Source organism: Mustela nigripes, chromosome 14 (assembly GCF_022355385.1).
Source record: "Mustela nigripes isolate SB6536 chromosome 14, MUSNIG.SB6536, whole genome shotgun sequence".
Lineage (NCBI taxonomy): Eukaryota > Metazoa > Chordata > Mammalia > Carnivora > Mustelidae > Mustela > Mustela nigripes.
Window position 1 is genome coordinate 85370724 of NC_081570.1, and position 26381 is coordinate 85397104.

General features: G+C 34.4%; 1 protein-coding gene and 1 pseudogene across 2 annotated transcripts in view; one reads left to right on the top strand and one right to left on the bottom strand.

Annotated features, from left to right (window-relative positions):
* The window catches only part of SLC35A3 (solute carrier family 35 member A3), a 52435-nt gene extending 30456 nt beyond the window's left edge, over window positions 1–21979 (top strand). For both annotated transcript variants that reach the window (XM_059375495.1, XM_059375494.1), the window contains exons 3-8: window positions 2918–3072; window positions 3150–3272; window positions 5867–6038; window positions 10879–10997; window positions 12507–12640; window positions 18229–21979. In XM_059375495.1, coding sequence (XP_059231478.1) covers window positions 2918–3072; window positions 3150–3272; window positions 5867–6038; window positions 10879–10997; window positions 12507–12640; window positions 18229–18319 — 794 coding nt within the window. In that variant the 3' untranslated portion in view covers window positions 18320–21979. The remainder of the gene's footprint in view (window positions 1–2917; window positions 3073–3149; window positions 3273–5866; window positions 6039–10878; window positions 10998–12506; window positions 12641–18228) is intronic.
* A 2002-nt stretch (window positions 21980–23981) lies between these two features.
* On the bottom strand, window positions 23982–24544 carry LOC132001182 (phosphatidylinositol N-acetylglucosaminyltransferase subunit P-like; annotated as a pseudogene).
* Window positions 24545–26381: the final 1837 nt, after the last annotated feature.

Sequence of the window (26381 nt, forward strand, 5' to 3'; positions counted from 1 at the left end):
TCAGTGGAATTTTGATCGGAATGGCATTAAAAGTATAGATTGCTCTAGGCAGTATAGACATTTTAATGATGTTTATTCTTCCGATCCAAGAGTGTGGAATGGTCTTCCATCTTTTTGTGTCTTCTTCAATTTCTTTCATGAGTATTCTGTAGTTCCTCAAGTACAGATCCTTTACTTCTTTGGTTAGGTTTATTCCCAGGTATCTTACGGTTCTTGGTGCTATAGTAAATGAAATCGATTCTCTAATTTCCCTTTCTGTATTTTCATTGTTAGTGTATAAGAAAGCCACTGATTTCTGCACATTGACTTTGTATCCTGCCACGTTGCTGAATTGCTGTATGAGTTCCAGTAGTTGGCTTGGGTCATGATCTCATGGGTTGTGAGATCAAGCCCAGCATCCAGCTCTGCTCCCAGTGTGGAGTCTGCTAGTCTCTCTCCCTCTACCACCCCCTCCCCCTGCGAAATAAAGAAATAAATCTTTAAAAAAAAAAAAGAATTTCACCTGTAAAACGGTCTAGATCTGGTGGTTTAAAAAAAAGAAGACTGAGTCACCAGTAAGGTAGAATAAAATTCACATAAATATGGGGCACCTCGATGGTTTAATGGGTTAAGTGTCTGCCTTCAGCTCAGGTCATGAGCCTGGGGTCTTGGGATCAGCCAAATTTAGGGCTTGCTGCTCAACGGGGAGCCTGTTTCTCCTCTCTGCCCCTCCTTCCTGCTTGTTCTCACGCTTCTTCTCTCTTAAATAAACGAAATCTTTAATAAAAAAAGATAAATATATAAAAACATGCTTATATAAGTATTTAAAATATAGAAATATAGATCAACCTCACTAGCAATCAGAGAGACCAAATTAAAGCCACAGACTCACTTCCACTATCTTTAGATTGATGAAAATAAAAAGCCTAACAGTAATAGGAAATGGAAGGGACATGGAACAAGACCTTCCCTAAACTGCTGGTGAGAAAAATATGTGATAGCATTAATTATTTAAAATTTTAGTTTAATTAAAAATTTTAAAAAAGATTTTATTTATTTATTTGTCAGAGAGAGAGAGCACAAGCAAGGAGAGCAGTATGCAAAGGGAGAAGAAGGCTCCCACCGGAGCAGGGAGCGTGATGTGGGGCTCTATCTCAGGATCCCAGGATCATGATCTGAGCTGAAGGCAGATGCTTAACTCACTGAGTCACCCAGGCGTCCCTAATTTTAAAAATGTTTAAATGAGGCATAAGAAAAAAATCTTTTGGTAACTTTTAGTTACATATTATTTTACTATTATTATTTTAGGGTGAGGAAAGGGTAAATATCAGATATTAACCTTTAGTATATGTGCTGCAGAAGCGAGAACAGATATTAACCTTTAAACAGTATTTTCATTTTTTTTTTTTAAAGATTTTATTTGTTTATTTGACAGACAGAGATTACACATAGACAGGCAGGCAGAGAGAGAGAGAGGGAAGCAGGCTCCCTGCTGAGCAGAGAGCCCGATGCGGGACTCGATCCCAGGACCCCGGGATCATGACCTGAGCCGAAGGCAGCGGCTTAACCCACTGAGCCACCCAGGCACCCAGTATTTTCATTTTTAAGAAGTTTTCATAATTCAACTTTTCAGGTTTTATGTTGGGAGGGAAAGTCATCTATGAAGTGTCATTGTTGGCAAAGTAGTAGGATTCCTTAGATTTCCCCTGTCTTTGGGGGTTTACGTATCTTTTATTTTATTTTTTTTTACTTTAAGTAGACTCCATGCCCAGTGTGGGGCTTGAACTCAGGACCATGGGATGGAGAGTCACATGTTCCACTGACTGAGCCAGGCAGGGTTTATGTGTCACTTTAATGTTCTCTGGATACTTTTTATGATTAATACTGTAGGTAAGGGGACACCTGGGTGGCTCAGTCAGCTAATACTGTAGGTTGGCTAGCTCAGGTCCCTTTCCAACCCCTTTATCCCTTTGTTGTTTCTAATGTGAAAAATATGAAAGAAAAGACTACATTGCCCAGGTCCTAGCTCCCTTGTTGCAAGGGGTAGTAGGTGAGCAACAAAATTCTGGTCTATGAGAACAATGCCTGAAGGTCACTATGTCCTCCTGTTCTTTCCTGTTGCCTAAAAACAAGAACCAGACAGAAGTGCAGCAATCATTTGGTGACTTTCTTGCAATAATCATGTAGATAATAGATGAGAAGCATGGAGGTTAAAAAGTCAATATATATGGAGAGCGTGCTTTGGTCCCTGATGTCATCACTGAGCTACTGTACTACTGTAGCAGCTTTGGACCTGCACCTGGACCTGAGGGGATGAGACAGATCCCTTTGAGGTCTGAGCTCATGATAAAATAGAATGCACAAAATACAAGCTTTTATAATGTTGCTACTATAGAATAAGAATACTCAGCTGAAAAATTAATACTTTGAGCTTTGGGTTATCATAAATATGTATGCATGTGTATGTGTGTGTGTGTGTGTGTGTACATAGATAATCAATTTGCTTGGTGTTCCCTAATAAAAGAATATAAGGATAGTGCTGTTCTTAATGTGCTACATTATAATATTTAACTTCAAAAAATTAGTATTATTAAAGGTATACTTTAGACCTAAAGGTATCTTAACATGTAGGACTGTTTCTGTTTTGTTTTGTTTTAAAGATTTTATTTATTTGACAGAGATCACAAGTAGGCAGAGAGGCAGGCAGAGAGAGAGAGGAAGGGAAGCAGGCTTCCCACTGAGTAGAGAGCCCAAAGTGGGGCTCGATCCCAAGACCCTGGGATCATGACCTGAGCCGAAGGCAGAAGCTTTAACCCACTGAGCTACCCAGGCGCCCCTGTTTCTGTTTTTTTATACGTGAGAAAAACACGCCTTGAGAAAGGGTATTTAACTTATTCAGAGTTACTTAATGATTTTACCCATTTCATGTTTTTACTAGAATGTAGTCTAAGAGCACTGAATCGAATACTACATGATGAAATACTTAATAAACCAATGGAAACACTTAAACTTGCTATTCCATCAGGGATATATACTCTTCAGAATAATTTACTCTATGTGGCACTGTCAAATCTGGATGCAGCTACTTATCAGGTACTTAAAATATATTTCTAGTACTTCTTTTAAGAAAGAAAGAAACAAACAATAATATTAGCTGTTTTCTTTTTCAGGTCACATATCAGTTGAAAATTCTTACAACAGCATTATTTTCTGTGTCTATGCTTAGTAAAAAATTAGGTGTGTACCAGTGGCTCTCCCTAGTAATTTTGATGACAGGAGTTGCTTTTGTACAGGTAACTAAGATAAGTATACCTTTCATTTTTATCAGTTTCAAACTTTACTTATTGTGCATAGAAAATATGGTTGTTAATTGTTGAAGCAAATAAATGCGTATTCTCACAACTGACATAGTTTTTGAAGGCTTCTTTTGAGCAATACTCTATTAGGGCTGCAACTAATAAATAAAAATCTAACTGATTTCACTTAGCCTTATACTCTCCACAGCCATCTATGTTGTTACAAATGGCAAGATTTCTTTTTTATGCTTGAGTAATATTGATATATATATCTCAATCATCTGATTTCATTCATATATAGCATTTAAGAAACAAAACGAACAAATTAAAAAAGAGATAAACCAAAAAAGACTTTTAATTATACAGAACAAACTGATGGTTATCAGAGAGGAGGCAGGTGGGGAGATGCAGGGAGTAGGTGAAGGGGATTAAGAGTACACTTATCCCGAACCCTGAATAATATACAGGATTATTAAATTACTATATTTTATACCTGAAACTAATATAGTACTGTATGTTAACTGCATTGTAATGTAAACAAGGAAATGAAAGAAAAAGAAAAAGGAAAGGAACGGAAAAGAGGAAAGGAAGGAAGGGAGATTTAAAATAAAAATCAAATTATTTGATAAACAATCTAGTTAGAGAAATAAGAGACTGCATGTAAAGCAAATCTGATTTTTACTGGATGCCTGAGCACTTGAGATTATTAATCACTCCCTTCTTATTGTCTGTCAGCTTCCCTGATACCATTCTTTACTGGTTTTTCTCTTCTTTCTAATGATTCCTTGTTGGGTTACTTCCTGGGGTCCTCTTCCTTGATGCTTGATATTGGGGATGTTGGTAGGCTTGTTCTTTCCCGTAAATTATATCTTTATTTTTGGAGACTTCATCCATTCTGTAGTTTTTTTTTTTTTTTTTTAAAGATTTTATTTATTTATTTGAGAGAGAGACAGTGAGAGAGAGCATGAGAGGCGAGAAGGTCAGAGAGAGAAGCAGACTCCCCATGGAGTTGGGAGCCTGATGCGGGACTCGATCCCGTGACCTGAGCCGAAGGCAGTTGCTTAACCAACTGAGCCACCCAGGCGCCCCCATTCTGTAGGTTTTTATTAACACTTAAATGTTCATGGTTCCTTGGTCCATGTCATCACCTGTAATTTCAGATTTGTGTATCTAAATAAAAACCTGTTGGACATCTTAGCTTGGTTATTCAATAGGCCTTATAAACTGAGCATATCCCAAACTAAACTTTACCAAACCTGTTCTTGTTTCTGTTTTTTCTGTCAGTATTTACTCTGCCTGGGAGTTGGCCTAGATTTTTCCTGATACCTGTACATCTAATCTTCAGTCACTACGACCTTGCTGAGTCTGCCTTTTTTTTTTTTTAAAGATTTTATTTATTTATTTATTTGATATCTAGAGTGCTAGTGAGCAGGGGGGAGGGGCAGAGGGAGGAGCAGGTACCTGGCTAAGCAGGGAACTCAACACAGTATTCGATCCCAGTACCCTAGGATCATGACCTGAGATGAAGGCAGACACTTAACTGACTGAGCCACCCAGGTGTCCCCACTATGGTTTATCTAAAAACAAATCCAATCATGTCAGTTTCCTGCCATCCAGAGTGTGGTATGTTTATCACTTCCCCCAGAGTGTGGTATGTCTATCTAGAACAAATATTTTTAAACAATGCAAGCATTTTTTTAAGATTTTAAGTCATCTCTATACCCAGTGTGGGACTCGATCTTATAAAACCTTGAGATTGAGAGTTGCATGCTCTAACAACTGAGCCAGCTAGGTACCCCTTGAATAATTTTTTTTTTTTTAAAGACTTTATTTACTTGAGAGAGAGCATAAGAGTGGGGAGGGACAGAGGGAGAAGTAGACTCCCTGATGAGCGGGGAGTCTGATGCGGGCCTCCACCCTAGGACTCCAGAATCATGACCTGAGCCGAAGGCAGTTGTTTAACCAACTGAGCCACCTAGGTGCCCTGAATAAATATTTCTAATAGTTATTTTTTAAATGGGTTTTACAAAAATTTAAAGATCATTTCAACCCCATATTTTCATAGATAATGCTAATAAGGGTAAGCTAAAATAGGTATTACATTTTAAAAAGTGAGGTGTTTTAATTAAAATATCAAGTAATTAAATAGTTCAGGTGGAACACAGATTTGACAAAAACCATGAAGATGATAGTTTCAGGAACACTGATCTATAGAATAAAGCCCACAATTGTTAACGTGATACCACTTGGACCTTCCATAATTACCAACAATTCCACATTCATTTTTGCTGCTCCAACAGTTCACACTTTGAATATCTACAACTTATGGAAGGTATTTTGTGCATCTGTGCATTTATTCATTCTCTTTCTCTTTTTTAGGGAATTTTTTGAAATTGTAAGTTGTAACGGTAATATTACAATGAAAAAAAAAATAAAATGATTCTAAGGTTTTCTTTCAAAAGCTGTCCTGCAAATCCCCAAGAATGATATTGGTTCCATTTTTATTTTAAGGTCTGAAAGTGGGCTCTAATTATGTACTTCGTAAAATATCATAAGGACTAAACTCCAGTTTTGTTTTTCTTTTTGTTCAGTGGCCCTCAGATTCTCAAGAGCTTGATCCTAAGGAACTTTCAGCTGGTTCTCAGTTTGTAGGTCTCATGGCAGTTCTCACAGCATGTTTTTCAAGTGGCTTTGCTGGGGTTTATTTTGAGAAAATCTTAAAAGAAACCAAACAATCAGTGTGGATAAGAAATATTCAGCTTGGTAAGATAAGTTTTAAATGCTTTCTAATAATATTTTTTTTTCTAATACTATTTTTTTTAATGATTTTATTGTTATATTTAAAGATTACTATATATCTTTAAACAAATAAGCTTCCCATAATTCTGCCATTGATACAAATATCTGCCAAGGTTTTTGCTTTTAAAACACTGTATTTTTTTTTAAGATGTTATTTATTTATTTGACAGAGTAGGCAGAGAGGCGGAGGGGGGGGGGGTAAGCAGGCTCCCTGCTGAGCAGAGAGCCCGCTGCAGGGGTCAATCCTAGGACCCTGGGATCATGACCTGAGCCAAAGGCAGAGGCTTTAACCCCCACTGAGCCACCCAGGCGCCCCTAAAACATTGTATTTTAAATGAATGTCTTTTATTCAAGAAATGGAATTTTAGGTCTGTGACATAAGGGTATATGTTGCCTGTTTTAGTTCTCACTATTTGGAAATTTAGGAACTGTACTTTTGATTGCTACAATTCTCAGAGGATGTTACAAATGACATATTTTAATCTCCTAGAAAAGGAGATTAAAATACTGGTAAATTTCAGTGATACAATATGTGTTATTAACTGTTATTACCATGTTACCTAACAATGATGTACTCTTTAAATATCTTACAGTTTTACTTGTCAGTTTTACCTCAGTAAAGCTGGAAAAAGGAAAAAAAGATACTTGAATGGAGAAAGTTTGAAATCATGAAATTTTCATCTTTGTTTTCAAATCTTAATCTCCACGGGGAGGGTATGTGCTATGGTGAGGGCTGTGAAATGTGTAAGCCTGATGATTCACAGACCTGTACCCCTGGAGCAAATGATAGATTATATGTTAATAAAAAAAATCTTAATATCTCTTTTTACTTCAAAATGTTGTTTTAGCTTTTAAATACTATGTCATTTTTTTCTAACTGAAAGTACATAGTTTAAAACAAAACATACCTCACATATTGAAGGATTCCTTTGAACAAATATTTTTTATTTATTTATTTGAGAGAGCAAGAGAAAGCAGAGCAAGCAAGAGAGAATATGAGTGGTGGGAGAGGGCAGGGGGAGAAGCAGACTCCCAGGGGCTTAATCCCAGGACCCTGGAATCATGACCTGAGCTGAAGGCAGAAACCTAATTAACTAAGCCATCCAGGCACCCCTGAACAAATATTTAAACTACTTATATACAGTATTATAACTTTTAGTTCCTCATACAAAGATTCCAGCATTTAGTATTCCTGGCATATAGTCATTCTGGAAAACGGTACATGTGAGAGACAGCTCAGTTGCAAATCATCCATTCTATCTTAGGCCTCTGTCCTTGTGATTTTGGAGCTCATCTTTGAAAACGTTTTTTCTTCTGTCTACATCAACTCAATAGGTATGCCATGTCTGCCTTGGTAGCAGTCAGGCCCTCCACAGTGAATATCTATACTCTTAATGGCCTATATTTTAAGTCAAACCATCCCAAACAAACCTTCCAAACTTGATTAGTCCATTTTTTTCCAGCTATTTTAAAATAATGTGATAACAGGCAAACCAAACCTTCATTTTTTATCACAGGATTTATTACCGTTTCTGTGCAAAATCTATAGAAATGTATCAAGTTGGGTTTTTTAAAAAGAATATTCGAAGAAAATACTTAAAGATTAGCTTCTTTTTGTTTATTTGTCTAGGAAGTAAGTACAGAGGCTTGAAAAGAACCAACCAATTTAATTCACCATTTCAGAAACAGTGTATCTGTAGTATAGTGGATAAGAACACTTGATTTTGTAGTCAGACCAACTCAAATCCCAATTTCATCACTTAACCACCTGTGTGGCCTTGGGGATGTTGCTTATCTTCCTCTGCTTCACTTTCCTCATTGATAAAATGTCCTTAATTATAGTACTAACTCCATATGTTGCTATGAGGATTAAATAAGTTAGTACTTGTAAAGTGTTTAGAATAAAGTACCTTGCATAGTAAGCACTATAAATATAATATAAATATATATAATATGCAAATATCAGGAAAGAAAGAACTATTAAGAGATTGTGTAATTGCCCTAAGTCTTCTTGAATTATAAAATAAAAACAAAAAGCCAGAATTCATGATTCTGTGGTTATGGGTTTCTTATTTTTTTTTTTTCTTACTCTTTAATTTGACCTCATAACACAATCTAGTGAATGGTAAGCTACCTCAAAGTTTCAAAAAGGGTACATAAATAAGTTGTAGATAACTTGAGATTACAAAAACAGAAATTAAAACATATTTTTAAAAAATATTTATTTGAGAGAGCAAGAATGTGCACACCCACATGCATGCACTAGCAGAGGACGGGCAAAGGAAGAGGGAGGAGGAGATTCAGATTTCCCACTGAGCGTAGAGGTCATTCTATTCCAGGATCTGAGCCAAAGTCAGATGCTTAACCAACTGAGCCACCCAGGTGCCCCCAAATTAAAACGTTTTAATAGAATTTTTCAAGTATCAAACTGTTAAAGATTAGCGAGTTGCTAAGATCCTATGTTAGCCAGAGTGGAGAAGCAGGAACTCTTCTTACCTGTGATTGCGAGGAGTATAGATTGATATAACCTTATTGGATCTGAAATTGGGAATGTTTAACAAAATTGTAAATAAATGCTTTGATGCAAAAATTCCACTTCTAGGGGTGCCTGAGTGGCTCAGTGGGTTAAGCCTCTGCCTTCGGCTCAGGTCATGATCTCAGGGTCCTGGGATCGAGCCCCACATCGGGCTCTCTGCTCAGCTGGAAGCCTGCTTCCTCCTCTCTCTCTGCCTGCCTCTCTGCCTACTTGTGATCTCTGTCAAATAAATAAAATCTTTAAAAAAAAAAAATTTCCACTTCTAGATAAGAATTTATCTTACAGATAATTTACACAAGAGCACAAAGATGGGTGTTTAAGGTTATTTATTTTAGCATTGGTTATAATTGTAAAAAATAGAAAACATGTAGAAGATTGTTGAAATAAATTATCAATATGATTAAATAGTGCAGTGGTTAAGATCATTGAGTCCAGAGCCACACTGCCTGGATTCACATTCAGAGTCCATCACTTATCAGCAGTGTGAGCTCAGACATGTTTATTTAACTTCTCTATGTATTAGTTTCTTCATCTATAAAATAGGCATAAAAGTATCTACCTAATAGGGTTGTTGTGAGTTAACACACATAAAGCACTTAGAACAACTTGTGGCACATGATGTTATGTATATATTTCATATTGCTATTATTCATTCATGACATATTATATAACTGATAGAATGCAGTAGATCTGTATATACTGACATGTATGTAGCCTTCAGTACTATATACCTTGTTTTGTCATTATCAGCTGTTACTTTCATTCATTCATTCATTCATTCATTTAAAGAACGATTTATTTATTTATTTAGAGTGCATGTGGGGTGGGGGAGCAGAGGGTGAGGGAGAGAGAATAGCAAGCAGATTCTACACAGAGCACAGAGCCTGATGCAGGGCCAAAATAAAAAACTTAATTAAAATTGATTGAGTTGGCATAAATAAAATTAGCGGAACATTTCATATCCCTTTTAGTTCCTTTTCATCATGGAATCTTCAAGTAATTATGGCTTTATAAAGAAATTGCTTCACCCTGCACTCTTTACTACAAATATTACCAGAGACTACTCCTAACAGGTGGCCCTTGTAGGCATTTCTTTCTTTCATTATAGCTTAGGATTGCTCCTGGAAATCTTTTAGATCCAGTAGCCATGTGCTAAATTCTGTGGTGCAGCTAAGGAACATAGGAGTGAATAAGACATAGTTTCTCCTCTCACTGAACTAGCTTTCCTTAACAGTGAGGCTTTAGTAATGACAGCTTCTGATGTTGCCTATTTCTTAGCTTTGAATTTTTGGATACTACTTAATGTACATTCAAAACTTCTTAATAAGGAAAAATGCTTTGCCACATATCTGAGCTTTTATATCTGCATATATAAATATGTATATATGAACATGTAGAGCTAGCAATAGGAAGATATGAGACAATGAATATGCCAAAAGTGACCATTTTTCAGATATTTGAATGAGACAGCCATGTAGTCATGTAATGTAAGCATTATATATATTTTTAAAGATTTTATTTATGTATTTATTTGAGAGAGAACATGAGACAGGAGGAGAAAGGGAAAGGGAGAGGGAGAGAATCTGAAGCAAACTCCACAGTGAGCACGGAGCCTTGAGGGGCTCGATCTCACCACCACAAGGTCGTGACCTGAGCCCAAACCAAGAGTTGGCAGCTTAACTGATTAAGCCACCCTGGCGCCCTTAATGCCATTATATTTTTTAGTGTTCCAAAGTTGGTAATCTCTGCTCTTTTCTATATCCTCCTGTCTTTTTCTTACAATCATAATACAGTATTAAGTATAATTCTATTAGGTTTATATAAATATCCAAGTAAAAGATTTTTATTTGTTTAAATTTTATTTCTTTTTTTAAAAAATTATGTACTTATTTGAGAGAGAGAAAGCCGGGGCAGGTAGGGGCAGAGGAAGAAGGAGAAGCAGACTCCACGCTGAGCAGGAAGCCCAATTCAGGGCTTATCCCAGGACCAGGACCCCAGGATTATGACTCAAACTGAAGGCAGAGGCTTAACCGACTCAGCACCCAGGTGCCCACCCAAGTAAAAGATTTTTTAAGTAGTCAAATTTTGTCAAAAAGGAAAAGCTAAATATAAAATTATATAAATATAAAATTATATGGAATGTCAGTGTAAAAATATTTTTCCAAACTAAATGGCATATCACATAAACCTTTTATCCAAATAAAGTTTAGTTTAGTTTCTCCAAACTAAATGACATATGACATAAACCTGACTTTTTTTTTTTTTAAGGTTTCTTTGGGAGTATATTTGGATTAATGGGTGTATACATTTATGATGGAGAATTGGTGTCAAAGAATGGATTTTTTCAGGGATATAACCGACTGACTTGGATAGTTGTTATTCTTCAGGTAAAGCATTTAAAGTCATATTTAGTGCTAATAAACTTTTTTTTAATGTAGATAATCAGAGTAGCTCCTGATATACAATGTGAGGGAAAGAGATCCCTCCTGTTGGGTGTTCTCATTATATCAAGTTTATTCAGGGAAGTTAAAATAGAACTGGTCTTGATGCCATAATGAAAACTTACTTTGAAAAGGTCATAAATAACTTTATGGTATTTAAATTTGACATAATTAAAATCAAGTTTAAGAATAAAAGAGGTCAAGCTGAAAGCAAATACAACTTTTGATTTTTTTTTACAATTCTTATATAGGAAGTCTGTGATCAATGCATTAAGGCTCAAAAGCAGATCTAGATATTTAAATCTGCCTTACATTGTAGTTACATATTAAAATATTTCTGTCAAATTATCTCCATTTATAATTTGAAATTGGTCAAGGGTTGAGTAATTTCATCATCAATATACTTGATTACTCTGGAGGATATAAAAGTGAAGATGCAAGTCACTGCCCTCACAAACCCTTTCTTTGGAGGTATTTGAAGCTATAAGAAGCAAGGCCTCTTACAGAAGGTGGGTGTGGATAGCAAAGGATAGTTGTGTTTTGAAAGCAGGAAGGATACTTCTATTTTTAAGATAAAAGGAGACAAGGGTAAGTAAAATTCAGAGGAAATTTGAAGTAGAGATAGGGTAAATCAAGAGAGTTTGTATGATAGCTTTTATTCTAGCAGAAGAAAGCCCTCTTCCGGTAAGACTTGAGCAAGATAAAGAAAGGAGGTTTGGTACAGTCGATACGAGGGATTCATCATGGACTAAATAGATGAACACGTACATTGCCAGGAGGTAATATGACATCAATTTGTAGTGAGCTCAATTGGCATAGTTTGTGACTTTCACTAATAAGCTTCTGTCATGTGTGGAGGTACAGTAAAGGTTGTTAACATGGGTAATCCAGATTTAGGATGTGTAAGTAGAGTTTGGCAGAAAACAAAACTGAATAGTGTGGTAAAACCTCATTATTTAAGTAGGCACAGTGTGGACTTTGAGAGAGATTTGGTAGAAAGTTCAGAAGAATACTCTGACAGCAATAAAAAGTAGGTTGAATGGTGAGAAGCTGGGGGAAGAAAGCCAAGTAAAAAAAAATTCAAGTTACACTTTATTTTTACTTCAAAAATAAAAACATTTCATGGATCTGAGTGACCAGTCTTTCCACATTTGTCTGAACAAGTGATGTTTAATTACTAAATTGGTTGAGGATAGATGTTTTATTCACAGTACAAACTATATTACAACAAACTGCAGATTACTCTGGTAGTTACTTCATCAAATCACTTTTGAAATAAAAGGGCTGTTGAACGAGACCTGGAAGTCTGTTGGTTATAGGATATATTTAATAAAAATCATTTATTATAGTGGGATTAAATTTATAGGACAAAAGCTTAAAGCTTCATTGAATAATGAGATTGTCTTGAAAGGCAGTTTTATATATGTTTAAAATAATGTTTTAAAATTTTTGCAGGCACTTGGAGGCCTTGTAATAGCTGCTGTTATTAAATACGCAGATAATATTTTAAAAGGATTTGCAACCTCTTTATCCATAATACTATCAACACTGATATCCTATTTTTGGCTACAAGATTTTGTGCCAACCAGGTAATGTATTCTTTTCTATTTCTTTAAGTCTCTAAAATATATGGAAAAGTAAGAATTCTTAATAAGATCTGGTATGAAAAATTTTATTATAACTTTTGAAGAATCAAGGAGATCTAGTAAAAAATCATTTAGCTGTCTTTTTTTTTTAGTTTTAAAAAATTATTTAAATTCTATTTAGTTAACATATAGTGTATTATTAGTTTCAGGGGAAGAATTTAGTGATTCTTCAGTTGCATATATTATCTGCTGCTCATTACATCATGTACCCTTCTTAATGCCCGAGACCCAGTTACCCTATCCGCTACCCACCTCCCACCAACAACCTCAGTTTGTTTTCCAGGGTTAAGAGTCTCTATGGTTCACCTCTCTCTCTGTTTTATCTTTTTTTAAAAAAACATTTTTTAATTTAAATTCAGTTAATTAACATGCAGTATATTGATTTCAGAGGTATAGACCTGTGATTCATCAGTCTTATATAATACCCAGTGGTGATTACATCACATGTCCTCCTTAATGTCCATCACCCAGTTACCCCATATCTCTACTGCCTCCCCTCCAGCAACTCTCTGTTACCCAGCATTTAATTGTTTTTTATTTTATTTTTTTTTTAAGATTTTATTTATTTGACAGAGAGAGACACAGCAAGAGAGGGAACACAAGCAGAGGGAGTGAGAGAGGGAGAAGCAGGCTTCCCGCCAAGCAGGAAGCCCAATGCAGGGCTCAATCCCCGGACCCTGGGATCGAGACCTGAGCCAAAGGCAGATGCTTAACAACTGAGCCACCCAGGTGCCCCTTAACTGTCTTTTTTAAAAAAGGTTTCAAACTAACTACATAAAAGAAAATATTCTACTAATAAGTTTTTTGTACAAATTTAACTAGCCAGAATTTTCCCAGTAGACTGGAAAATTTTTTCAAACTTTTCCCCCAAAGTAAAATGTCATATAAAAAGTTCAATAAATCATATAATGGCATTTTTATGTGTGGAATTGATATAGATAAAGCCAGGAGAGTAGATGACATTCTTGAATAGTTTATGTAGAGAATATGCAGGAGAAAACTCTTTTAGGTGGTGGCAGAAGAGTGGTTGGGAAGAAAATTACAAAAGGAATGAGGGGTGAGGCAGGAGACCCAGGATGTGTAGTGTCATTGATGCCAAGGGAGGAAACAGTCAGGAAGAATGAAGTGTGATTAATACCCACTATAGCTGGTACCGAAAGTCCTGTTATTTTTAAATAATTATTAACTTATAACCCAGAGTAATGAGATTATATTTTAGTGGATTCCAGGTTACTAGTCTTGGTTTTCGTCAACTTCACTCCCCTCCTCATCTTCTTAACGTCTAAACTTTGGAGTCTCTGAAGGATCTGTCCTTGAACCTCTCATTTGTACTCACTCCCTTGGGTGATCTCTGTTCTCAAGGATGATAACCTTCCCTTCTTTTCTCTTTCCTTCTTTCTCTTCTCTTCGCTTCACTTCTCTTTGCTTCTCTTCTCCTTTCCTTTCCTTTTCTTTCTTTCCTTTCCTTTTCTTTCTCTCTACTTTCACATTTTACTCTGAATTCCAGGCTTGTATATTTAATCGCGTATTTGACATTTTCACTTGAATATCTACTACATAATTCGTTTCCTAACCCTATAAGGGTTTCCCAATTTAGTAAATGGCAGCACCTTCCTTCTCCAGTTGCTTAGGCTAAAATTCTCCTTGATTTAAACAGGAACAGTTTATCCACAGTAACCTAAGAGAAGGCCTATAGATATATAGACAGAAAGTTAAAATATATGGAAGTTCTTTATCTTCTGAGTGAAATAGGAAGTAAGGTTATCAACTTCTCTTTACCTTTCTCTCACACATCATTCCAATCTAGAAATAAAGCCTGTCACCTCTTCCTTTTTAATATCTCCAGAGTCAACCATTTCTCACAACTTCCATTGCTACCACCCTGGTCCAAGGCATACTCATTTATCACCTGGACTAAGGAAATAGTCTCTTGATATATCTCATTGCTTTGTCTATTGCTCTGTGCCCCTAAAATGTTCTATATTCAGCAAACTATTTTCAATGTAAATAAGATCATATCACCACTCTGTTACCTAAAAGTTGTAATTATTATGGCCTATTTGATATGGCCCTCAGCTATATGAACAATATAGCTGAGGGCCATATCAAATAGGCCTGTCTTCATCTGATATTGTTTCCTTCCTTCCCTCCCTCCTTCCTTTCTTTTTCTTTCTTCTTTCCTCCCTCCCGCCCTCCCTCCCCTCCCCCATCTGTCTATCTACGGCAACCTCTTTGCTACAGGCTTTGACTTGCCCTTCAGTCATCTTGGAATACTCATCCCCTGTGTATTCACATGACAAACTCCCTCACATCCTCAGGTCTTGGCTCAAACTTACTCTATCAGGAGACCTCCCTAATAAAAGCACCCCCCTCCATTCTAACATTCTTTCCTCCTTTCTTCAGAAGATTCTTTCTTCAGAAGATTTATTACCAGCCTATTATAGGCCAAAGCTTGGCCCTATAATAGGCACTCTATTTGAATGATTATTCAAGATCTTAAAATTTTAATACAGCTAGTAAAATTTATTTGTGTTACTGAGAGTGAGATAGGATTATAGATGGAATGTGGCAGTAGAAAAACATAATATCCTCTTTATGTTTCTATATTAAACATTTGTGGTTTCATTCTTCTAGCAGCCTGGGTAATAGGTCTGGGACACGCATGTTGGAATGTTTAATTTCTCTGAGGCATGGATTTAAAAGTATTTCTATTTCTAGTTTGGTATGGGAATGAACTACCTAGCTAGTAAGACTAGCCTAACAACTAGGATATATGTTTTAATGATGCTTTAGCCTCTATTCATTCAATGAGGAAATTATGCACTAATGTATTATTTGAGTAAGTTGGGAACTTTAAATTATTTTAGATGTTTCAGAATCTAGATTTTTAGGGTACATTTAAAAAGGAATACCTTTAAAAAAATAACACCTCATATAAAGCTGACTCAGGATGCTAACTTTAAATCTTTGAATCATGTAGGGAATAAACAATAAACAAGTAAATGAACAGGTAGATCAGTAGAAGGGCAAACGAATAGTAGTTTGTCAATAAAATTTATATCTGCATGTAAATCCATGTTTCTGAGTGACTATGTAGGATATGTTGGGATGAAGATAAAAAGGGAAAAGATAATGAGTTTGTTATTATTGAAAGAATGAATGTTTTGACACCGAGTCAGATGAAGAAGATGGATTATTTTTCCTATAAGTAGACTATCTTTATGTATTCTTATTTTTGTGAAGAACATCTCTTAAGTAATAAATCCAATGGCCTCTATTCCAAATGTATTAATGTATTTTCCTTTGTTATCCCCATTTCACTTCCTAAAACTGCTTAGGTTTTGTTTGTTGTTTTCTCAGAGGTGGTTCCCCTGTACTTGCCTTTCTGACTGCTCCTTTAGTAACCTATCAATCTTTACTCACTCTCTCATTCATCTTATTCACTGCCATGTCTTGTCTGTCCTCTCTGTGAAGATAAGTCCCAACTTAACTTCAACTCTAGATTCCTATTTTCAGTTGACTACTAAACACCTCTACTAATATATCACCAGTGTTCCTTTTCCTAACTTATTTTTCTTGTGTTGATCATTTTGCTTATTGGTATTAAACATCCTTGCATTTAGGCTTGTTTTTTCTTCCATCAGAAACTTATTAAGTGTCCACTATGTGCCTTCCTTTCACTGTACCAGATCCTAGAGAAACAGGAATTTATGAATGAGATATGATTTCCTCTCTTCAAAGAGATAACAGTGATTAGAGAGATAGACATGTGAATAAATGAGAATTTTATGATCAGTGCAGCAATGAAGTATATATATGCAATTCTGTTGGAAATCAGGTGCCCAAATCCTTGAAATAATCATTGTATTCTGATAGTTTTTCCCCAACAAAATTTTTTTTCCTCAGAACCATGTAAAAATAGCTATCTTGACAAGCAGGGGTTTCATGACATTAGGTATTCTAGTAGATCCTGTTAGAAATTTCATAAAAATAGATTCCTGCAGAGGGTAGAGAATTGGATCAGACAGCTTTTCAGTTGAGCATGTGATTCTGTGTAATTCCAGAGGTCCAGAAAGCTAGGAAAGGTCAGAATGCCTGTCAGAGGAAGTTTTCAGTCAGAAGCTTGTCCAAAGCCTAATTATGAAATACTCCTATGGAACTAATTTTCTTCAAGAGGTATTGTAGGAAGGTTTATGTTGTCATAATCTTACCTGTGTACCTGCATCAGAGGCTTTTGAAAAGTTACATCAAACCTAGAGCAGATAATTTATCACAGCAGATAGTTATTGAGCTCCCTCAATATCCTAGGCACTTGGGATATAATAATGAATGAGGAGCACATGGTTAAGCAGGCGTGCAGACATGTCAATAATGTGTCATTTAATAACGTGTAATAAATGTTACCATAGAGTACCTCCACCTAGGGGAATGAGTCTTGGAGACATTAGACGTGAGTTATGAATAATCATTTTCTTGGGAGAAAGGACATTGCAAGCAGAGGGAGGGAGTAGCATCTAAAAGGACACTGTCCTGAAAGGCACACTGTTTCACCGAATGGAATGGCTGAACTATAGATTGGGTAGGTTGAATATGGGAGATGAGGTTGGGGGACCACATTAGGAAGGGCCCTTTATGTCATAGTAAGTGTTGTGATCTTTTTCCTTTATAGAACAAATGTTTATTATTGTGAAACTCAAGAGAGTGACTTTGAACTATTAATAGAAACTTTAAAACAAAGACTTACTCATGTCCCTGTAATAGTACTTTGAAGAATTTACATCTTAAAAGTTAAATTGGTATTCACTTTATCTCCACTTTAAGTTCCAGTACCAGTTTAAGTTCATTTATAGTTTATAATAAGGTATATTATATCTCTGGATAGATAAAATAAAGAATAAACCAAGTCTACCTGCATTTAATCGAATTTCCTTTTGTAAAGCATCCTGTGATGTGGTCCTGAATTTTGTTTATTATTACTACCTTGGATTTTAAACTGAACTTTACTAAAAAAACAAACAAAAAGCTGAACTTCACTTTGGTCTCAAAAGAATGCCATTTTCTGTTTATATTTTCAAATATTTAAAAGTTGAGATCTTTTATTATTCAATGTATTAAAGGCAAAAGACATATTAAGGGGAAATACATTTAAAACATCTTTGCTTTGGGAGCCAATACAGTGCAGTGGATGAAAGTAGGGTTCTAGAGTCAAACATACCTAGATTTGAGCCTTGTCTTCCACTTAAAGTTGACTTTAAGCAAGTTATTTAAACTCTCTAACCCTCAGTTTTCTCATATATTAAAAAAATGAGGTTAATACTAATACTTCTTCATAAGGTGGTTGTAAGAATTAAATGAGATGCATAGAAAACACTTGGCTTGAATACCTAGAATGTATTAAGTACTTAGTATTTGTTAGCCTTATTACTGGAACATTTTTTCCCAAGTTAAAATTGTTTTTATAAGAGAAGAAATAGAAATTGTTTTGCTTTTAATCTGATTATCTCTTTTTCATTTTTTCTTCATCTATTTAGTGTCTTTTTCCTTGGAGCCATCCTTGTAATAACAGCTACTTTCCTATATGGTTATGATCCCAAACCTACAGGCAATCCTACTAAAGCATAGTCGTATACTATCTTTAACTGATTTTTCACAATGGTGCACTAGGAATCTCAACATTAATCTTGCATAGAGGACTTCTACAGACTCTCAGAAGATATCATCATGCTGAATCTCATTGTATTGTTCAAATGATGTGAAAATATAAAAGTTTAAGGATAAAATGTCTATATGTTAATGAAATGGCTATTACATCTAGAAATCAAAGCTTGAAAGTATTTCCAGCTATTACAATAATTATTGGAGAAAACTTGAAATCTGAGTTTAAAAAGATTTTACCTTTTGATTGCTGCAGAAATGTCCTATGCACTCTTTGCAAGAGCACACAACAAATGTCAGATACAATTTTTGCAAATGAGATCTATTTAATCTTATTAAATGTTTTTTATCTTTTTCTGTATAGAAATATCAAATCACATGGAATATTCAAAGTTTGAAAATTATAATTATAATTGCCTATAAAGCTGTGAAGAAACAAGTATGATTTGAAAAACATTTTAATGTATCTGAGATTTTTATATTTATACAAAAGATTACTAAAGAAAAGATTGCTAAATGTCATTTGTTCAACTACATACAAATTGATAAAGTTATGTCCTGGGTCTAATTTATGAGAGAATAAAATTCATACTTAAATTTAATATAGGGAAATACACACATCTATTTCTCCATCTACATTTTAAGATCCGTTAGTGCTTTGAAACTGCTGAAAGCAATCCAGTTGCTCCTGTGCTAGATTGTAGCCAGAAACTTTTGCACTAGTTGAGTTTTGTTCTTAATCTCTTAATTGTATTTTTCTGTAAATCAGATAGATCCTTAATATTTCTTTAAATTAAATTGCTGTATGTGGTAATTTCCATTAAAGTTTCAAAATGAATTTAAAAGGATTAAATACTCATTTAATAATTGAAAGGAATTATTATTATCTAATATCTCCACTTGGAGAATTTTGAACTATCAAAGAATATACTGTACACAACTAAAATGTTTTTAAATGAATATTGTAGCCATTGATCTGTAAAAATTCCTTTAATTTACAGCTGTTAAAAACAACAACCAAAATAATAATAGTATAGATATCAATGAATTGAGACCAAAATGACCTTTCTTAGAGACATTCCAGATTGCCATAATATTATATTATTTTAAATGGCACTATAGCTATAAACTCAAGGCTGCTCAGAAGAACTTTTTAGGCCTTTCATAAACCAACCATCCCCAGGAATACTCTGGTCACATGTCTAGGAGAGGTAGCAAATTCTGAGTTCCCTTTCTGTGGCCCTGTAGAAGCTGCTAGGAAGGAGCCACCACTTAGATTTAAGATAGTGGTTTCTTTTCCGTTTTGATTAGCACTGGAGTTGTGGTTATAAATTACATGAGTTATTTAATAAGTTGGTTCAAGAGGGAGAGAAAATATAGCAAAAATGGTAAAGTGAATTGGTGGGCAAGAATATGGAATATGGATGTAATTTAATTATTGACTATAGATAGAATTACCTATTATGTATAAGAAGTATTTTACTTTATTTTTTCATTCATGCTTATATATTTTTAAGTCTCCCATTCTAATAGTATAAAAACTAAAAAAAAAAATAAATATTTTTATATTGTTATAATGGATTTTGTTAAATAGAATTTGGCTCAAAAATACTGTGTTACAAATTTTTGGGTACTTTGGCTTATTAGGACTGGCTATGTTTCTTTGCTTTATGCAAACCACATCTCTATAAGACACAGGTCTAATCTATTCCATTCAGAGTCTAAAAGTGATTAAAATTACAAAATATCTTAAGTTAATTAGCTGCTGATTCCAAATTGGAATTAACTAAACTTTCTGGAAGCCTGACCTATGATTTTCAGTGACCATCTTTTAGAGTATTTGTTAATAACTTCACCACATTCTGAGCATGGGGTTTTTAGATCATAACAGCATTCAGACTTATATCTTACTATCTATTTCTGAGTGAAATCTAAGTCCTGCAAATGCAAAGAATTCAAGAATATATATAAAGATTTATGTTCAGCCTGCATGGAAGTACTATTTGGGTATTAGTATATATTAATTCAGTGTACATTTACATAGGCTGAGTGTACCTTCAAAAAATGATAAAAGGAAATAATTGGATATTAGACATGTTAGTTACCACATTTTCCAGTGTCCAAAATAATATAATTTTTAAGATTCCCAATAAAGCTTTTAAAAATATAATTAAGAGTTGTGAGAAAAGACGATGTGCTCTAAAGCCTATTTTTAAACCAATTTTTATTAGACAAGTTTAATTTATATTTTGCTTTTCTATTAGGCTTAAAGATGTTATTAGAGATTGGGTTGTATAGCTTATAATTTTTAATTTATAGAGAATTGGATTTGAGAAGGGGGGACCTATATCCTAGACCATGTCATTTACACAAATAATGCCATTTTCGTATGTGTGTGTGGTGTGTTTTGATGACCTTCAGAAGCCTTATTGTATCAATCAATCTTGACTATTTAAATTCTTACTTTTTAAAGTTTACTTGTTACCTCTCAACTACTTTGTTCACTATATTCATGGGAGAAGAGTGCCAGTTGATAGTTCTATTAAAAATTAAGAATTAAGTATTTGGGAAGAAAAGTTTAAAATTCAATATGTAGGTGTTTCAACATGGTAATATTACCACTTCTTCAATAAGTGTTCTTAGGGAATTTGGAGGCTAGTTTTATGGTGTAAACTATAGTTTAGAGATGCAAAACTTCAATGTTTACATCAGTTTATACTGAATGTCGCAATTTCACAGAAGGGAAGATAGTTTGATATTTAAACTAGATTCTAAGGAGACAGAATCTAAAAAGAAACTAATTGACTTTGTGCCCAGTAGATGTAGTGTAATATTGATTATTCTTAAGTATTGGTACACTTTTCCTACATATCAAATTATTGGACTTTTAAAATGTCATTGTATTGTCATCAACTGAGTTTTGTTTTGTTTTTAGAAATAGGGGTTAGCATCACTTATTTTATTTACACTTTCATTGTTATATTTAATTACACATGGATGTATGCTTTACATAAGAAAAGGTTTATAAGTTATTTATGCTATATTGAAAGTCATCTTAATCTCCCAGATATGTAGCATATTTAAAGTAATTACAGGACCAAAGAAAAAGCACCTTTATCAAAATCTGGTCCTATGTGCCTTGCTTTACCAAATACCTGACTTTTCTGAAGGATATTACTGTAATTCACTACTTTGGACACATGGGGAAATTGACATTTTATGAATAACTAAAATTCAATTTTTTGGATGTTTCAACATTTGCTCTTTAAATCCATTATCTAAAAGAATATTAAATTAGTATACTGTATAAACATTAGTAAACAGTACTTATTTAAATAAATTATGCACCATTGCTCCATCATTGAGCTTTTGAAATTTTAACAAGTGTATATATATATATGGCTGTTACTTGGTTGTTTTATTTCTTATTATGAGATATAATTTACTGTGATTTTTAAAATATTTTTTAATGAGTTGAATTCTGAATTTGTTTATATGTCTATGAATTTCATTTGTTTAGAAAGATTCCTTTGAGTTTGGGAATGTGATTTGTATATTTAAATTTTTTATGGACATAATTTAGAGGAATGTATAAATTGGTCTTTTGTTAAATGGCTTTTTAATGGATGAATTTGTCTCTGTCATTTTTTGGTATCCAGTTATTATCCAGTTATTATCTATTTAGTAGATTTATGAAGAAGATTTTCATAATTAACCACTTACATTTCTTCCTATATTTCCTTGTTTCCCTTTTCACCTGTGTTTGACTTAACCGAATTAGAGTCCTTTCTATATATTGGAAATGACTCCCTGATCTTTCTGTATCTCTCTATTTACCTTTATCATGTGTGATGTTTGTTCCTTTTTCCTAGCCTGTGCTCTAGCATGGAAGACTGGGTTTTATTTAAACTAGTTAGAACCTCTCTATCTGGTGATAATAGTCTAATTTTTGTTGTTGTTGTTGCTTTAAATAAATTATCTTTTTGCTAGCCTCAGGGTTAAGTAATTACAGTAATTGGTATATATTTTCTTCATAAATCATTGAATATAATTGCTTCTACTGTGACTATCAATTCAGTGCATAGAGATTAAATGATAAGCAATACAAAGGATTTCATTTCCACGCCTATTAGTGAAATAACCTTGTACGAAGTGCTTTGTTTTAAAAGGTCACTAAAAAGTATCAGCATTTATTTATTTCAGCATATCAGCATTTTAAAAGTAGATACTTTGGTTTCTTCTTGTGAAAATAATTAACTGAAAATCTTTACATCTTTTTGGAATTGGAATACTTTTGTTGGAAGTATATCACAGTCCTTGAATCCCAGTCCTATGCAACCTCATACTTACACCTCATAATTAGTATTATGTATAATTAGCATTATACATAGTAAATGGTCTTTCTTACCATTCTTAAAAGTTTTGGATTCCCTCAAAGCAGGATTATTACATACATATTCCAGAAAAGAAAATAGCAAAGAGGAAATAACTTGTGTTCAGACCCTAAAGATGTCAAATTCTACTATAGTAGAGTGTGTCTTGGTGACTGCAAATTCATGGGTTTCCCAAATCTACCTGCAGGTTCAATAATTCACTAGAAAGACAGAACTTAATGAAAGCTGTTACACTCTCATCATGTTTATTATCAGGAAGGGATGCAAATTTGAATCAGCCAAAGGAAGAGGCATATAGGGTAGAATCTAGGAGTCCAAATTCCAGTTTTCCTTTCCAGTTGTCTACTCCCTGTGGGATCCTGGACAGTGTTATTTATTCCCGGCCACAGTATACACACAGTTTTGCCAATCAGGAAAGCTCACTCATGCTGTGGTGTCCAAATTTTTATTGACGTTTTATTTCTTGGCCTGATTCTTTGCCCATGTGGTTGAGAACTTTCCAGCCCTGCCCCTCCCTGGAAAACTGGCTGACATCGAGTTACAGGGGTTTATCCTGAGTCATCTTGTTAGCATAAATTATCAGGTATGAGGTCCTAAAGATGCAGGCCAGAACTTTCTTTAGGTAAAGCCAAATTCCTTATTACAAAGTGATCATTTGTGTCTATACACATTCTTCTGAATTGATGATGACAACAAGCAATGACAGTTCTTTATAGAGACTTTTATACTTTATGATTTTAATTTCAAAAGTATTGGCAAATGATTCTGAACATATGACTTGAGGGTAGGAAAACATTTATAATCAGATACAGTGCTAAGTAGCACATGTAGTATTCATTTAGTTTTCAGTTCTGATGTTAAATGACTTTATAAGTGCTGAATTATTTTTTAAAGAACAATAAATTATATTGTATATTAACATACAATTTTAAGCTTATTTCTTATTTATTCATTTTTTGCCATTTGAAGATTATAACATGAATGCTGCTTTGGAGGGACTTCTTGATTTTACTGATACTTTTTTAAAAGTCTGTTACATGGTAATACAGTATTTTATTTATTCTGTCATTAATAACAAATACTTGAGAATATTTATAATATTAATGGAATTTAATCTAAAAGAAGTTCAACTTGCTTTTTTTGACATTTCAGTACTGGGTATACATAAGAATAGTTATGGTCAAAATTATTATGTCAAAAATATAATATATGCTTGGTGTTAGTCTATATAGAATTCAGTTTTTGGCATAAAGTTCTTTGGCCGTAAGAACGTTTGGTTTACTTCACTAATCGGAATATGTCTTAATGCTGGTATGGCCTTTTCTTAGTATTTCCTCTGCACTTGATTTTTAGCACTGTTATCTATGATTGTATGAGTGGAGTTGAATGAAGATAGTCATCATGTTTATTCCAAATGAGGGTACCGTAACCAATTACTATAGTAATGATCAGGTAGGTGGGCAGTGCGACTGTCCAATATTTTTGAGACCAGCAGATCAAGCCTAAGGAATTTAGCCAAGATTCAGGAATAAAAGCCTACAAGATAAGAACTATGAAGCGAAAATGAGAGTTTATGTAAAAAACAAAGCCATAAATACCTCTGGCAGTGGTGGTGATGAATTTTCCACTAGCTTACCTGTGGCTTTAGACAGTCTTGGGTCCTTCATTCACACTCAGGCCCCTCTTGGCAGTTCAGCCTCTTTAGCACCAAGTCGATTATAAGCTAACTTTAAATTACCGTTAACCATCACTATTATAATAAAAGGTTAACAGAATAAAACTGATACCAGTTGTTCCTTTGGTTGACTGTAGGGCTTCACTGTTAATTGATAGGTCCACATTTCCAGTAATCCTTTGCTAGGGTTAAGCATCAGCCCTTCATTGGATCGAAGCAATATTTCATTTACGAATTCATTTACATTTATTCATTTAGGATTTCTAATATGTAAAAATAACTTATTTAAGACAAGTAACTTATTATTCCCTTGGAACTCGTTTACCAGACAAATACACTTTCATCCTTTTTTAAGTATTACCTCCTGTGTTTGGGAGTAATCATCTGAAAATATACTCTTGTTAAAATGTGCTTGAAATGTAAAGTATTTAAGGGGTTTAGTTAAATTTGATAAGTTAGACTTATGAATTTTTTTAGACTTATGAATTTTTAACAAAATCTGTGAATGTGTTTGTTTTTATGTGTTTGCTCTCTTTTAAAAGACACTGCATGTACAAAAACACGATTTCTAATAATTGAGGGTTTACATTATCTTCTTTGGGCTAAGGTTTTATTGTGTTCTAGTTTATTCTATGTGGGTAGTAAATACAGCAATTAAAAATTGTGATATTAAGAGCTTTTTCTAATATATGCAAGCTCCTTCAATACGTTTTCTAAATATTATAGCCAAAGTAGAGTTGTTTTTGTTGGGTCATACAGAGTTATAGAAAATCATGACAGGGGCGCCTGGGTGGCTCAGTGGGTTAAGCCGCTGCCTTCGGCTCAGGTCATGATCTCAGGGTCCTGGGATCGAGTCCCGCGTCGGTCTCTCTGCTCAGCAGGGAGCCTGCTTCCTCCTCTCTCTCTCTGCCTGCCTCTCTGCCTAATTGTGATCTGTCTCTGTCAAATAAATAAATAAAATCTTTAAAAAAAAAAAAAAAAAAAAAAAAAAAAAAAAGAAAATCATGACAGGAGATGAGTCCATGTTTCAGTTTATGACTTTGAAAATATTGCTGTGAATTTTAGAATTTTAAAACTTGAAGTTCATTTTGGATATTATGTACGTAATGCTTCAAATTTCCATTACTTAATATTGTCTCCATTTTTACTTTATTTTGAACATTTTATTTTTATAAAATTGTTATTTTAATGGCTTCAGTCATGCTATGACAGATTTAGGTTTGAAAAATTCATGGGTTATCTCCATGCATTCACAAACTAATCATTTTTTTTTTTTTAAAGATTTTTTATTTATTTATTTGACAGAGAGAAATTACAAGTACACTGAGAGGCAGGCAGAGAGAGAGAGAGAGAGAAGGAAGCAGGTTCCCTGCTGAGCAGAGATCCCGATGCGGGACTCGATCCCAGGACCCTGAGATCATGACCTGAGCCGAAGGCAGCGGCTTAACCCACTGAGCCACCCAGGCGCCCCCAAACTAATCATTGTTAAAGACTCTTTTTTTAATTTAAATTTCTTCAGTTTTTCATTTTGAAAAAATTTAAACATGCATGTTCTCATTTACTCTTCACCTAAGTACAACATTACTAATATTTTGCCATACTAGCTTCTCAGAACATTTTTTTTTTAACATTTTATTTATTTGAGACAGAGAGAGTGAGCACAAGCAGGAAGGGTCAGAGGAAGATGGAGAAGCAGACTTCCTTGCTTGAGCAGAGCGCCTGATGTGGGGCTCTATCTCAAGACCCTGGGATTGTGACCTGAGCTAAAGGCAGACACTTAACTGACTTAGCCACCCAGGTGATGGCCCAGCACCCAACTCTTGATTTCAACTCAGGTTATGAGTTCAGGGTTGTGAGATTCAGCCCAAGGTCAGGCTCCATGTTGGGTTTGGAGCCTGCTTTGATTCTCTCTCTCCTTTTACCCCTTCCTGCTTGTACACTCTCTCTTTCTCTAAAAAAT